This window comes from Sinocyclocheilus rhinocerous, unplaced genomic scaffold (assembly GCF_001515625.1).
Source record: "Sinocyclocheilus rhinocerous isolate Xijiao unplaced genomic scaffold, SAMN03320098_v1.1 scaffold767, whole genome shotgun sequence".
NCBI lineage: Eukaryota > Metazoa > Chordata > Actinopteri > Cypriniformes > Cyprinidae > Sinocyclocheilus > Sinocyclocheilus rhinocerous.
In genome coordinates, this window is record NW_015633562.1 from 859,547 (window position 1) to 874,233 (window position 14,687).

Below are 14,687 nucleotides of genomic sequence, written 5' to 3' on the forward strand. Positions count from 1 at the left end.
ATGTGTGTATATATATATATATGTGTGTGTGTGTGTGTGTACATATACACTAACTAATTGAAATGTGTGTTGATTCCCAGCCCTGTGATTTTGTAGGGAATGACAATGATTTAATTTATTTGGGCTTTTTTCAAGTCCAAGGTTGTGTACATGCTGTAACATGTCATGTTTATCCTGGTTTTGCATTTGTAACTTAACATGAATCGAGATCCATAACCCATGATGCCATACTTGCGTTTTCCAGCCCTATGAAGGCTGAAGGGGAAGACGGTTGGTCTCGGGGTCCACCCTTCCCAGAAGTGCCCACAACCACCTCCTCTCTCCTGCCGCCCACTGATACGCCCATGGAGGTGTCTAATGTGGAGCAGATGGACATTAGCAGCAACATGGAGGTGTCAGCCCCTCTCCCCATCAAAAAACCACTGGGATCCAACACGGGGTCCTTCATGAAACCAGCTCACCCAGCGGGCGGCAGGAGACCCAAGAATCGGAGGATGAATCATTGATGAACGTCTTAAGTTTTGTACTTTAGGAATTTATCAAATGACCCAAAAGGCCTTTCTGCACCCAGTTTCTGTCACTTAAACACTTGCAGCATTAGTGTACTTGCAAGCATGCAGAGCTTGTCCTCTCTCTACTTGCACCATGGTGAGTTGGTCTGCTGCTTGCTATGAAAAAGAGAGACCACCTTGCACTTTAGGCGACTCTGAGCATGAATTTCACAGTTTATCTTTTATATGCCATGCTCATGCAAAACGTGAGGGAGAATTCATTGTGTCTTCTGTTGTATATTTGAAGTTTGAGTCACTTATTGTGTTTTGCTTGACTGTATGATGTTGGGATAGCTCTAACAGTATTTAAATGGATAAAAAAATAAAATAAATTCTGTCATGTACTCACCCTTATGTCATTCCAAACCTGTATAACTTGCTTTCTTTTTTCTGTGGAACACGAAAGATGATTTTCTCAGCGTTTTGTTGTTTTAGACCGATTGACCTTCATTATGTGGACAAAAACAGTTGAATTATGCTTCAAAATTTCTTTTGTGTTTCACAGAAGAACAGAAAGTCATCCAGGTTTGGAACAACATGAGGGTAAATGATGACAGAATTTTAATTGTTGGGTGGATTGCCTTTTAAAATGGCGAGAGAAGATTCAGGTCTGCATTCTTGAGGAATCTGTCTGATTTATGATATATATTTGATTCCTAATTCATCAACAGTTGTTAGGATCCCTAGAATCACGATGTAGGGCACTTGGAGATCTACAGTCGTTGTAGCCTAACTTACTAATGATAAACTATGAAGTAAAAAATATAAGCTGATTTTTTTTCTTTCGTGTTAGTTCATTTGCTGTAAGTTCATAAGACAGTATTAGATGATTCATGAAATTATTCTCTTGTTTTGGTTTGTTCTTGATTACATTTAATATTCATACATTCAGGTATGAATCTACCTGCGTTCTGGGTATCAAATCACTGTTTTTATTTTTCAAACCAAACTGTCTGACCAAAGAATATTACAAATATTAGATTACTAAATAAAACTGTTTAAATCCTCTTAATCCAAAGTAAAGTTACTTATTTGTAAGCCACATCCACAAATGCCATTAATACTGCTGTCAACCATCTGTGAAAACTATTGATTTTAAACAGAATGTTTATTTAATTTTACTTTTCACCCTAGACAGCAAGACGAGTTTTGAAATAGTTTCCTTAACACTTCCCCTATCATTGATTACTTTTTTTTATTTTTATTTTTTTTAACCTATTTATTTTTCAGGTGCCATGTAGTTTTCTAAACTATGCAAATTATTTATTATTTATAGTCAAGAATGCTGTTCTGGATTTAGCCTGATTAGTTACATGAACACAAAGACATGCCAAACCCCTTTAATTTTTATTATTTAGTACTTCTTTCTATAATGGTGTTGGGGTCAAAGTAATTTTATTAATATCAAGGACATTAAAAATGTTGGGATTTTAAGCATGTTTTCAGGATGTGCACTGTGCACCAGATGAGGGGAAAACCACTGGATTATGTATCGTTCTATTGAATTTTGATTAAATAAGCTTGGATGTAGTTAAGGGAAAAGAAGATGATGGAAGAGTAATAAAGTATAAAATAAAATAAAAAATAAACAAAAATCAGTATTTTTTTCATTGTTGTACATAGACATGATTCTTCATGAATATTGGTGCTCTTTCCTTGTATAATAGTTCTTATAGATACAATAAGTATGATGCTGTGACTCCAACTGGTGAACACTGAATCTGCATCTTGTTAACATTTGCTGTCTGTAAGCAGGGGTTATTTAGTCATCACAGGTGGTTTCATGTATTGTGTTTCACAGGCATTCCTGTCCTCGTAGTACTGTGTTATTGTTATCAATGAACGTCTGCGTGTGAGGCTGCGATTGCGTCTGTGTGACCACATTTAAACAATTTCTAAATGGCACACTTTTTTCCCATGGGAATGTAAAATAGGCTTGTTTTCTGCTTGAGAACATTGTTCTGTTGTGACATTGTAACTGACTGATTGAATGTGATGTTAACCTCAATCCTCAAACTCTAATTTCCGTAATGTAGATTGTAATCGTGGTTGGACATTAGGAGGCCATTGCTCTGATTGAACTGTCTGGACTTTTCAGCAGCTTCCATCAAGCTAATAATTGGCTGTACTCACTATGCACAGGAAGCATGATTGTGAATATCTTAAGCTGTCAGATACAGTGCCTACTGATAAACAACAGCCTGCTGTGCCGTGGCGGTTAACAGCCCGTAATGGCTTCATATGTGAATTTTGCCTTCGCATAGACAAATATTGACCATTTATTCTATGCAATGATGTCTGAGAGAGAGGGGTCTGTAATGTGGCATAAATGGCTTTAATGTATCACTTGTGTCTGTCTGATGAGTTGGATATTGACCATGAGCCCAGTTCATATAATCACTAGACTGGGTTTAAAACCTCTCAAACCATCTTCCACTGATTCTTGCAGTCATGTTGGAATATTAAGACATAACTTGGTGCCAAGTGTTAATGGTCTGTTTTTTTTTGTGTGCGTTTTTTAAAAATCTTTATTATATGTTCCTTATAAAAAATATAATGTGGTGTGTAATTGCGATTTCGAAAAAGTTGACCTGAACCTAATTTAGAAAATCTGTAGTACTCCATTACATTAGAATTGGAACTAATTCTGAAACTTCCTGATTCTAAAGTGAAACGAAAATGCCTGTGAAAAGAATTGAGATGCAGATGAGGATTTATTTTGCATTTTAAATGCTTGAAATGCTGTGTTTATTAGACAGTGGCACGTTTGGTTTTAAAAATGAATGGATATAAAGTACAGAATTAAATGCGATTTGTTTCAGATCTGGTGTTTTGTGATTGCTTGTGTTTATTTTAAAATTCATTTTAATTTAACCTCTAGTGAATTCTACAAAATCAACAAAGTTGAATTTGAGCATTTACCAAGCAACCCTGCCTTTACTGGAAAAAGAATTTCAGTGACACTTTTTAAAGGTTTTAAAAATGTATTTGGTCAAATATACTGGATAAAAATACAATTATAACTGCATACTGTATGATGGTACTAAAATAGATATTTCTTCTTCAAAGCTTTGGTTTATTACAATGTAAGTGCAACATGATTAGAAAAATACCATGTATCTGTGAAGGGCCTGAATTACAAATGCATTTAGCAGGTACAGTAACATTTTAATAATTCAAAAGCCATTGTATGTTGTTCAGTCACAAAAATCACATGGTTCCAAAATTCTAATGCTACATCATTTGATAAATCAGTAGTTCATGTGCAATTACCTCACATTCAGATTATTACTAAAGAAACCAGAATACTGGAACGCAAAATCCAGAATTTTTCAAAACTCCTTATGATTGGATTCATAAAAGTGTTTAAGAAAAGTTCAGTTACAAAAACCACAGTATCTGACTGGATAAAAAAGACCAGTATCTATGAAAAATGAAACCATTAAAAAAAAAATACATTTAGGGAGTCAAGAAATTAATTTCTGCTATGTTATTTGTTAGTGTTTTCTCCACAAATACAATATGAAGAAATCTATTTGTCTCCACTGTATTTTTCTGCTTACACCCAGAAGGTAATTAGTAATATTGCAAGAACACATAGAGGAATATAAATTATAAACACTAAAAAAATATGGGAGCTCCACATGCAAAATAATAGTAATAATAATAAGAATACAAGAGCTGCACTTGTCCTTTTGACAAGATATCTATATATATATATATTAAAAAAACTCAAACTGGAGCTTTTTCTAGAGCCTTTTGTCTTATAACAAGTGCTGTTTGCTCAACGGAGATGTTTGAGAGGAGAAAACAATTCATATTCTGTGGATCCACTGCTGGTCACAACACTGTGTCTCCATCCTTTCAGTGAGATTTCAGTAGATTTGAAAATAAGCTGATGTTGCACCATCTTTCCACTTATGCACCTTGTCTGTGATGACAGTGCGGCACAGGGGGCAGGTCCTCTCCTGGTTAAGCCACTGGGCGATGCACTCCTCACAGAAGATATGCTAGAGACAATCAAACAGTAAATAGTTGACATTTATGCACATGCATTATGTGACATTGTGTATTACTACTTTGTATTTGCTATTTTGTCTTTTTCATGTGGGCTGAGCTTAATTAAAAAAAATTAATTTTGCCTTCAAGAAGCATTGTGGTTTAGTCTGGGAATGTGGAGGTTAAGGGGGGTTGACATCGGAGGTCAAACTCAAGGACCACATTCTCACCTGACACACGAGGAACCGAGGCTGCTTAAAATCAGCCTGACAGATCGGACAAATGTCACCTGCCTCTCTAACCTGAGCAGGACTGGCTGGAGCTCCGTTCACCTTTACAGACAGGTAGGAACAACATTTTACAGCATATATGGAAAACAAGACATTTCTGTATAATTTCACTATTTGTCTTACAGATTACCCAACAAATATTTCAGAATAAGGAGAGCAGCACAGGACAGGTAAAAAGCAATCTTTTGTACCTCGGAACTAAAAAAAGTCCGTAATGTTTTTTGCAATGATCCTGACAGTCCATACAAGGCCAAAAGCTAAAAAAGAAACATAATAAGATCAGATTGATGTGTCCTAGTAATGTATTAGTTTCAAACAGTAGCTTATTGTAATGATTGTGCGCACCTTCATTATGAGGTAGAGCAAGGCTAGCAGGATTCCCAGAGTCAGACCCACTGAGGTGTCCATCTCATTGTAGCTGACCAGATAGCGGAACCAAAGCGGGACAGGAGCGATCACCTGATACAACTGACCCACCTCTTCTATGAGCATGTACCACTGACCCTATGGAAAGCAGGATGGATACGGTGAATCTAACGTTCACTTTGATTCAAAACGGCAAATTAATTAATTAATGTTAGGAATCATGCTCACCCTTCGCCGGTATGTCATGAGCGGGGAGGGGATGAGGAGAATTAGACACTTGAGCCCCATGAAGAAAAACTTCAAAATGAAGTTAGTCACACCGACGCACCATAAAACCTCCCAAAAGTTCTGCGAATCTATTATAGCGTTGGCAAAAATGAGGCTGAGGGATGAAACAAGAAAAAGTAAGAGAGAGCCAATGGTATGTATTTGTCATTTAGTGGAGATTAGGTCATTTAGTTGATTTATTACACTAAACCTAGTACATTACAGTTTGTGGTGAAGTGAGGTTTGGTGATACAATGTAAAGCACTTACCAGCGATAAAGTGACTGAGTGTGAAAAGTGTAGAACACAAGGAGACTGGAGGATGTGAGGAAAAGCAAGAGCCAGGCACAATGCAACTTTGTCCTTCGGTCCTTTACACAGGAGAAAACAAATGATCCTTCAGATTATTTAGTTCAATATATATTATTTTTACATACATACATAAATGTTGCCATTAATTGTAATAATCATTTTTGTATGCACAAGGAGTCTGACAACAGCCAGTGCTCAACACAGAGATCTGCTCCTGCCATCTAACTGGCTTAAAACCATTTTTTTGTTGTTGTTGGTTAAAATACTAATGGCCTACGACTTTTGCACAGTACTGTAAGAAGCATTTCTCAAGTTACAGCATTTATTTAAAATAGAAATATTTTGAAACATAAATATATTTACTGTCACTTCTGATCAATTTAATGCAAATTCATTGTGGGATAGAGTATTAACTAAAATTAAAATCTTAATGACCCCAAAAATATATACCCATAACCATACTAAAGAACTTACAAGCACTGATCTTTAGCTTCCATGTTAAATACGAAATAATATGGTGGACTTACGTGGAGAAAGACTTGCGTTTGAATGCTTTTGTTGACGTACATAAAAGTGGTAAACAAACCCACTGCAACAGCCAGACCTACAGAAAAACAACAACACAGAAGTGTGACAGGGGACATGCACTTTACACATCATAAGCACTGCATAAACAGCTGTTCTCACTAACACGTACCCAGGGCATGCTGGATGACTAGTTTCGCACAGAGAATAACTATGAAAGGAAGACTTTTCTTGAGCCAGCGCAGGAGGTAGCGCAGCTCCGATAATGAGCTGCTGGATTCTCCGGATTCCAGGTCAGCCTCGCCGCTGTCCGACTCGTGCTCGTGGCTGTGCGTGTGTCCGTGAGGATGGGAGTGGCTGTGGCTCGCTGCTCTCAGCCTCCGCGAGGTCGCGCCACGTCCACTTGTGGACCCCGGTGAGCTGCCTATAGGAACCCGGACATCCTCGTCTGTTTCCGGCACGCTGGAACTTCCAGCTCCAGGCATTCGGGCGAGCAGCTCCGGCTGCAGGGTTAATGTCAGCCCGTTCCCTCCCTGCGGGCTGGGATCGGTTTGCATCGGATCAGGTGAATCCCTCAGTTTAAACGCTCTTCTGGACTCGCTATATATTCCTCTGTTGAAAAATAAACCAAATCAGTACATCAGAAGACAAACATAAAACAGGCCAACTCCATGTAAATAGAAAGGTGTTTTATTATCAAGTAGTAAGAAATACATTTTTCCCAGCTTCATTATCGCTCAGAGTCAGGGTTGCCAGGTTTTTACAAGAAAACCTGCCCAATTGCTACCTAAAACTAGCCCAATGGCGTTTCGAGGGGGTCCCCAGTTAAAAATCTTGTTCCAGGGGGTAAAATACACGTTTTTTTGGCGGGGTTCCCCTGCTATAATTCGCATTCCAGGGGATAAATATCATGTTATTGGAGTCGCTTCAACCCGCAGACATGAAAAACAACCCAAACAACAGTCTTAAAGTAGCCCAATTCCGCGGGAAAACCGCGTACTTGGCAACACTGCTCAGAGTGGGTTTCTCTCATTAGCAAGCAGGGAGTGTGAAATAAATAACCCGGAGTGGAACTATAAAAATGGGGGCCGTTGTCGCCCCGCTCCAGTGATCCAGTCCGCGCCTTGCTTGGAGACTAGTGATGGCCGCTTTTGAAACTGCTTCATGAAGCTTTGAAACCTACAAAATATTGACAGTCATTTTGTTTTGTTTTGGAAATATGTATTATTTGGTGTCTTAGAGAATAGCAGAGAAAAACACAGTCACGTTTACATGATAAATCTTATTTTTTACATGCAAAATTTCATATTCACAAATGTAAGTTCTCCTGCAAAAAAAACTTGCTTTTTTTCTTTTAGGAAGGAAATGGAGCATTATATTGATACTATATGATTTTCTATGAAACAAAAAGCAATTAAAACGGTGAAAGTTTGTAAAGTGACAATCAAGCAGTGTGAAATATCAAAGACACGATCTGAGGGAATCACCGACACGTCGCCGACGCCGCGAAATATTTGGCATGCTAAATATATGGAGCTGTCGGCGATTCACAATCACGCTGTGTGAAATGAGTTCTGATTGAAAAACACATTGGCGATGACCTACAGCCAATGAGAGACCAAGATACAGGGCAGCAGGAAGTTCGGGGTGGAGTTATATGAAACATAGTTTGCGGACCAGTGTTGCCAAATCCGCGATTGCCGCCGGTTGTTTTTTATGTCAGCAGGTTGAAGCGACCCCAATAACGTGATATTTAGGCCCTGGAATGTGAATTGTACCAGGAGAACCCCACAAAAATTTTTTTTAATTAACCCCCCAATCCGATTTTTACTGGGGGACACCCTCGAAAGCAATTGGGCTATTTTCAGGCTAGTTTTGAGTAGTAATTGGGCCGGTTTTGTAGCGAAAACCTGGCAACCCTGCAACAGATAGAGCTGTCGGTGATTCTTCCTATTGTGGCTAGTTTTGAGTAGTAATTGGGCGGGTTTTGTAGCGAAAACCTGGCAACCCTGCACCAGACAGAGCTGTCGGCGATTCTTCCTATTGTGAAGTCATGCAGTGTGTAACCTCCTGTCGTCGTTCCATCGTGCAATGTGAACACAGCAGCAACTGAATGCTACCCCAGATAGTGGTTCAGTGTGAAACCAACAGTGATGCGTCGTCTTTGAAAATCGTGCAGTGTGAACTCGGCATTAGGGGGGCGATGATCTCTGTGAACCCGTGAATCATGCGAGTTCACTGAGATCGCCCCGCAGCGGCGAACCACTGCATCAGCATCTATGGTTATACGATCTCGGATCAATTTGTAGACATTTTAATGAGACATTTGTGTAATTAAAAGGATGAGTAGTAGTTAATAGTCTCTTACTGGCCTGTTTAGACAAGCTCTCCATAAAACAAACAAAAGAAGCCCTTGCAAATTAATAATAGGCCTATTATACAGACACTTCATTTTTAATGGTATTTTATTATTTTGATTGCAATTAATATATTATATTTTCAAGAAAGCGTTTTCATTGGGTTTGGAAAAGCTGTTTTTATGCATGTTTTGGTCTGAGTTATTGTTGTATTTACACAGTTTTGACCAGCAGGCGTCACCAGCGTGTGGTGTTTCCAGCGCTTCGAAACAGTGAATCATTTTTGCGAAGCAATTGGTTCAATTTAATCGAAGCTTCGAAATGGTTCGTTTCTTCCATCACTATTGGAGACGTAAAGCTCGATGCGGTGGCGTTTGCAACCAACATTGTTGGGACAGAAGAAATATATAAACTGCCTTTTTTTTTTTAAATGTCTGAAACGTAAGTTACTTATTTTAATTACTTCTAGAACGGTTTTATAATTTTTTTTTTTATAAAATATTAAGTCACTATTATATTCATGCTGTTGTGAATATCGACACCTGCTTCGTGCCTATTATACAGTATTCCGAAACAGTTGCCACCCAAAATTTTTACATACACATGATTCCCAGCTCAAATCTGTGATATATATATATATATATATATATAGCGTCATTACCTTATTCTTGCGCTAACGTAAAAATCATCGTACTGTATGTAATATTATCACTACTACTCCACTGTAAAATTATGGCCACCCCCAACTTTTTATGGCCCACCCAAAATGGAAATCCTTGCGGCGCTCCCGATCGAAACAACAGCAGTCTTGGTAGTATGATAATTCTTAGTTACACATGTTTACATGATTATTAAAGTGCATAATGTAACATATGAACTGACCTAAACTTTAGGGTTAGTCAGACCATATTCGATAGCCATAACTGCATTAAATGATGGATAATATATAATCTCTAACGGTTATATCTAAGATTCTTGATGTTTTTTATGAAAGCCCTGAAAATGCTTAGAGTAAAGGTATTCATAAATAAATAAATACCTGTCATACTGCGCGCGGGGTCTCATGATAAATCATCGATCTCCATTCTAAAGGCTATGGTGGTGTTTGAACGATCAAAACAAAATTACTCAACGGGATAATAATCAAAACAGCTCATCGGCTAAAGGAGTTTAGTTTCAGCTTGACATTATTGTTCCGGGAGCCATCTGGTCTGACCTACTAAAGGAACCTGTGGCTCTGCTGGAAAGCAAAATGAAAGTCCGCAATAAGGCTTGCTCTTGCTTTCAAAATAAAAGCCCCATTTAGCGATAAACTCAGTTCAACGAAAAAAATTTATTTACTTACCCTCATGTTGTTCCAACCCCGTATTGCTTTTTTTTTTGGGAAAACAAAATAAGATGTTAAGCACAATGACAGAACGTGTCAATCACCTTTCCTTTGCGTCTTTTTCCTTATAAGGAAAGTGAATGGACACTGAGAGGCTCTTTGATGTACTGTATTGTTGGTGCAAGCAACCCTTTAACTCACCTGAATTCAGGTTTTGTTGTTAATGTTCTGGTTGGTTGATAATGTCTCAAGGTGCCCTCATCCCAGTGATTGTTATCTGTTTCTTTTTTCCACTGTCGAAACATCAGCTGGATTGTTTTGCTGACCTGGCCGAGTCCCACTGCTTTAACTTTTGAATCATAATATACAAGCCTACCCTTTCCTCCCTAGCCTACAGAGAACCTGCCTCTGAGGACCATGTCTACATTAGCAAATCAAAGTCCAGCCAATCTAAACACTCCCACTCATGTCCACGCCACTTGACCCAATGGTGCCTGTCTGCCTGCTCCAAATGTGAACAAGCAGTGCCAATAAGCGATAAAAGCTGTTACATAGGGCCCCGTGTCAGGGTTCAGACAGGAACATGAACGGTATTGTTATTGTTGGCACTTCAAAATATGCGAATAATTCTAGACATCGTATTATCCGAATAGTTTAGTTTTTAGAGCGCACATTAGCTTATTTTCCATCGACCAGTTAAGTTTTGCCACGTAAATGTTCAGTCAGATTTTCTCTTTGATCTGAACAAAAGCAGCAGACGGGCTGAATAAAAATGCAAGTTCATTCTTTGACAGGAAGTGGCACTTTAGTAACAGCAGAAATACAGCCATTACCATGGTTACCCCTGCACACATAGCAGCACTGCGCCAGCTCAACTTTCTATTCCTTTTTGTTCATTTTTTTTGTGTGTGTGTCTATTATCTAACGATAAACATTAAATATAACATGTTTCATCAAATACCACTACTGGCCAAATTTCTGAGAGGTCAACTAATGTGTTAAAATGTAAAAAAAAAATAAAATAAAAAAAAAGCACTGAAATAAATGAGCTTCAGTGCTGGAACTTTTGGTTGTTTGGAACTATTGGCTGCTCCATGACACGCTTTACTTCCGCATTCCTCAGTTCTTATGGAAGCCTATGGGAGTGTTGCAACTCTGTTTCTCAACGGCTCTGGTGTTTATCAAATAACACCAAGTACTCTGTTATTTTCTACTGGAGCAATCTCTTTAATAATGTAAATTTGACTCTAGTTTGGTTATTACCGCAAAAATCCCTCCTAACAAATAAGGTTAAGGAAATCTCATATAAATTTAAAAGAATTTCAACAAAAATGTAAAAATGATATTGATTTTAAATGCTCTTTCTGTGAATGTTCCACTGAAACAATTACTCATATGTTTTGGTCCTGCCAACATACCCAGCATTTTTGGAATAATGTGAAGTTTTTTATTGTTGACAATATTTAAAAAACATTTTTGTTTTCATATTATACAGTGGGATGTGCTATTATACATGATATTTGTTGACAATAAAGCATTAAAAAATATTTTAAAAAATAACACCAAATACTTAAATATGCCATATTTTTATTCAAACATTTTTTTACACTTTAATTTTCATAACCCAGGTCTTGCTTTATTAAAGCATTAGTCTCACAAAATTTTCATATATTTTTCTGAAAGCAATGGTTAAACTTTTAAATAGTTAAAAATGGTTAAAAGTATTTATTATAAGTAATAAGTGTTTAATATATAAGTAGATATATCTTCATATTTATGCATTAAAAGATACTGACAATTTAGTAAATTTTTACAACAGGGTTAATATAGTAAACTAAAACTAAAAATTTAAATAAAATAAATGTTAACTGAAATAAAATACAAAAAATTGAACTTATTTTATTTTAGCTAGTTGACAAGGCAACATTTCTCATTTTCATTTAGTTTATGTTGATGTTGATGTTCTAAAAACATAAAAACTGAAATAAAAATTAATAACTATATAGACATATTGAAAATAACATTGCTTTACAATAAGTTGGCAGTGTAGGATGTGTACGTTAGGGGATGGGGGCCCTCTTTTGAAAGTCTGCTTAGGGCCCCCAAAAATGCTAGGCCCTGATGTTAACCCTTCAAAACTTTCTACTATTTTGCCCTTATGGGCTATAGTCTTTCCCACTCTTTTTCAGGTTGTCTTGCAACAGTCATTTTGTTGTTGCTCAGTGTAGGTCTTTGTGACAGTTGCTGCTTTCGTAAGTACTAAATAAGCCTAAATTAAATTAATTTTACAGTGGTTAAAAATCAACACAAGTTAAGTGTCATTTACAGCATTTGTGGCATAAAGGTGAAAATTAATTTAAACTGTCTGAACTTTTTTCAACTTGTAAAAAAAGTAAAAGAAGTAAAAATGGTGAGGCACATGTAATGGAATTTGATTTTTTGGAGTATTTAAAAGCAGAAATGTGATGCTTATATATATATATATATATATATATGTGTGTGTGTGTGTGTGTGTGTGTGTGTGTAGTCAACATTATGCCATAAATGCTGTGGATTGAGCTTGACTTGTATTGAAACAGGTATATTCCTTTAAATACTTGACCTGACCTCTAGACATGACCTCTGTGTTACAGGAGAATTGGATCAATTTTCCCTTCAATTTTTTCCATGAAACTATACAGTGGGGTCCAAAAGTTGGAGACTATATTGAATATGTGAGATTGGAAATCCAGTTTTAACCCAGAAAGTAGAATTTTAAAAGGAAGAAAAAAACACCACAATCTAGAAATGTGGGTTAATTCTTCTGTTCGGACGGATAATATAGCATGTAATTTAAACACTTCGATTAAAAAAGAAGTACTTTTTATTTAAACATTTTCAGTAGTGTTTTTTTTTTTTTTTACTTTTGGATCACGCTGTGTATTAAACATTTTTATTCATGTAGAAGTCTTCATATCTGATTTTGCAAAAAGGTGACATGTCAAGCTAAATTCTTTATTTTAATTTAAAAATTTGATGCAATCATATGCCATTATTAATGACATTGAGACATTCACATCTACACACAAAGGTTAGTAAACACTGAACAGTCTAATCACATCTAACCTAGACTGTACTTTACACAGACACTGTGTCCAGACAAGGATATAATCATGTAATTGAAAACCCCATAACAGCCTCCTATGGGTCATTCTGTGTAACTGAGCATGTTAAATGATGCTTTAGGATAATGCAGCTTAATTTGTGGAGGAATGGACGTAAGTGCCTTGTACATTTGAATGATGATAATGTGACTGAGCTGGGAGTGTGTCTTGTTTTGCAGGGGCTGCTTATTCAATATAAACTGAGGGGAATCTATCCTCTGCTATTTTCTGGCACTAGAAATACCAACAGTTTGTTTTAAGGTAAATATTTCTCTGTGATATACTGTACTGAATTAAACAGTAATATCTACTAAACTGAAATGATGTTTCCCCTAAACACAGGGTTTTTCTGGCCTTAAAAGGATGTTTCAAAAGTTTATATTCGACCTCCCACAATTTAAATCCTTAAAATCAAAGCAGATAAAGTCATGGCATTAAATGTTTCATGCATTGCAAAATATGAATTCTTCCTCAGTGTCTTGCTTTAAGAATCTTTAGGCATATGCACTGGAAAACAAGACAAAAATACTGAGGAAGAATATCACTTTTGCTGTGTGATCAGAAGATACAGTAAAAGTTATTTCATTCTAGTATTCATTCCTTGATTTTTCTTTTAATTTATAATTTTTTTTTAACTTTTTAAAAAAATCTCAAATTTAGCTTCATAAAACCTGCAGAAATTCTGTAAAGAGTTGCATAATATCTGGCTTCAGATGATCTCACTCTTTCTTTCTTTGCACCAGTCATCAAGGAGTCAAGCCCAAAACAAGGTTAATGAGGTCACCCCCTCTCCTTCACTACCATGTAATCATGTTACTCAACACGGAGGCTGGAAGTTGACGTCTGAATACAGTAAGCCTAGCTCATAGAGCTTAACTTGACACATAAATTGCTACCTGTCAGATATGAATGGACATATCAAGAGTAGGATGTGGATATAGTGAGGAGTGACAGACAAACTCCCTCTCTCTCATTTTTTTATATCTCTGTCTCTCCTTCCAGTCTTATTTCAATACAAATATAATATGAACTCATAAACGATCTATTTGACTTTTAATGTATACTGCATATCAGTTTAAAAACAAACTCCTCTGAAAGAGTATAGTCCTTGTACTAACAGCAGATGGCGCTTCATAGCAACGAGTGATTTGAACAAAGGCCTGACTGAGGAAATTTCTATATTGTTAATAAGAGAAAAGTCCAGTGATAAATTCGGAAAGATTACATAATGTGTGTGTGATCTGTGAGTGATTTTTGTATATATATTTTGAGGGGTTTTTTTGAGAGAGAGTTGTAAATTTTTCGGTTCAAACAATCTGCTTTTAATGCTTTTTACACTATAACATTTTTAAGATCTAATTATTTCATTTCAATTTTTATGTTTAAAAATTGTATTTTTTTTTCAGGCTGTAAAGACAAAATACATTGGACCATATGCATAATGTTTTGTAAAACTAATCGAATTCATTGATGTAAGCTAGACATGAACTAATAATAACAATTGTTACATCACCTGTTCAGCTGAGAGGCACAGGCAAAAAAAAAAAAAAA

At 36.5% G+C, this 14,687-nt stretch overlaps 2 protein-coding genes and 1 long non-coding RNA gene across 7 annotated transcripts in view; 2 read left to right on the plus strand and 1 right to left on the minus strand.

Moving 5' to 3' along the window:
- Positions 1-3,999, plus strand: part of LOC107744622 (ribosomal protein S6 kinase beta-1-like) — an 18,305-nt gene extending 14,306 nt beyond the window's left edge. The window contains exon 15 of the mRNA XM_016558412.1: positions 245-3,999. Within this exon, the coding sequence (XP_016413898.1) occupies positions 245-506 (262 nt within the window). The 3' untranslated portion in view covers positions 507-3,999. The remainder of the gene's footprint in view (positions 1-244) is intronic.
- An 87-nt stretch (positions 4,000-4,086) lies between these two features.
- On the minus strand, positions 4,087-10,419 carry LOC107744623 (RING finger and transmembrane domain-containing protein 1). Of its 4 annotated transcripts, none has more exons than XM_016558413.1 (9): positions 10,195-10,419; positions 6,482-6,921; positions 6,312-6,388; positions 5,743-5,843; positions 5,435-5,588; positions 5,186-5,344; positions 5,032-5,097; positions 4,781-4,882; positions 4,087-4,561 (listed from the first exon to the last, which is right to left on the minus strand). In XM_016558413.1, exons 1-9 carry the CDS (start codon positions 10,296-10,298, stop codon positions 4,427-4,429), a joined length of 1,338 nt encoding a protein of 445 aa, XP_016413899.1. In that variant the 5' UTR covers positions 10,299-10,419; the 3' UTR covers positions 4,087-4,426. The 4 variants fall into 4 exon arrangements, with proteins under 4 accessions (XP_016413899.1, XP_016413900.1, XP_016413903.1 ...); XM_016558414.1 differs by lacking the exon at positions 10,195-10,419 and adding an exon at positions 9,706-9,994; XM_016558417.1 differs by lacking the exon at positions 10,195-10,419 and adding an exon at positions 7,310-7,707.
- A 2,898-nt stretch (positions 10,420-13,317) lies between these two features.
- Positions 13,318-14,687, plus strand: part of LOC107744625 (uncharacterized) — an 11,306-nt gene continuing 9,936 nt past the window's right edge. For both annotated transcript variants that reach the window (XR_001640503.1, XR_001640504.1), the window contains exons 1-2: positions 13,318-13,397; positions 13,880-13,988. This is a non-coding gene — a long non-coding RNA (uncharacterized LOC107744625). The remainder of the gene's footprint in view (positions 13,398-13,879; positions 13,989-14,687) is intronic.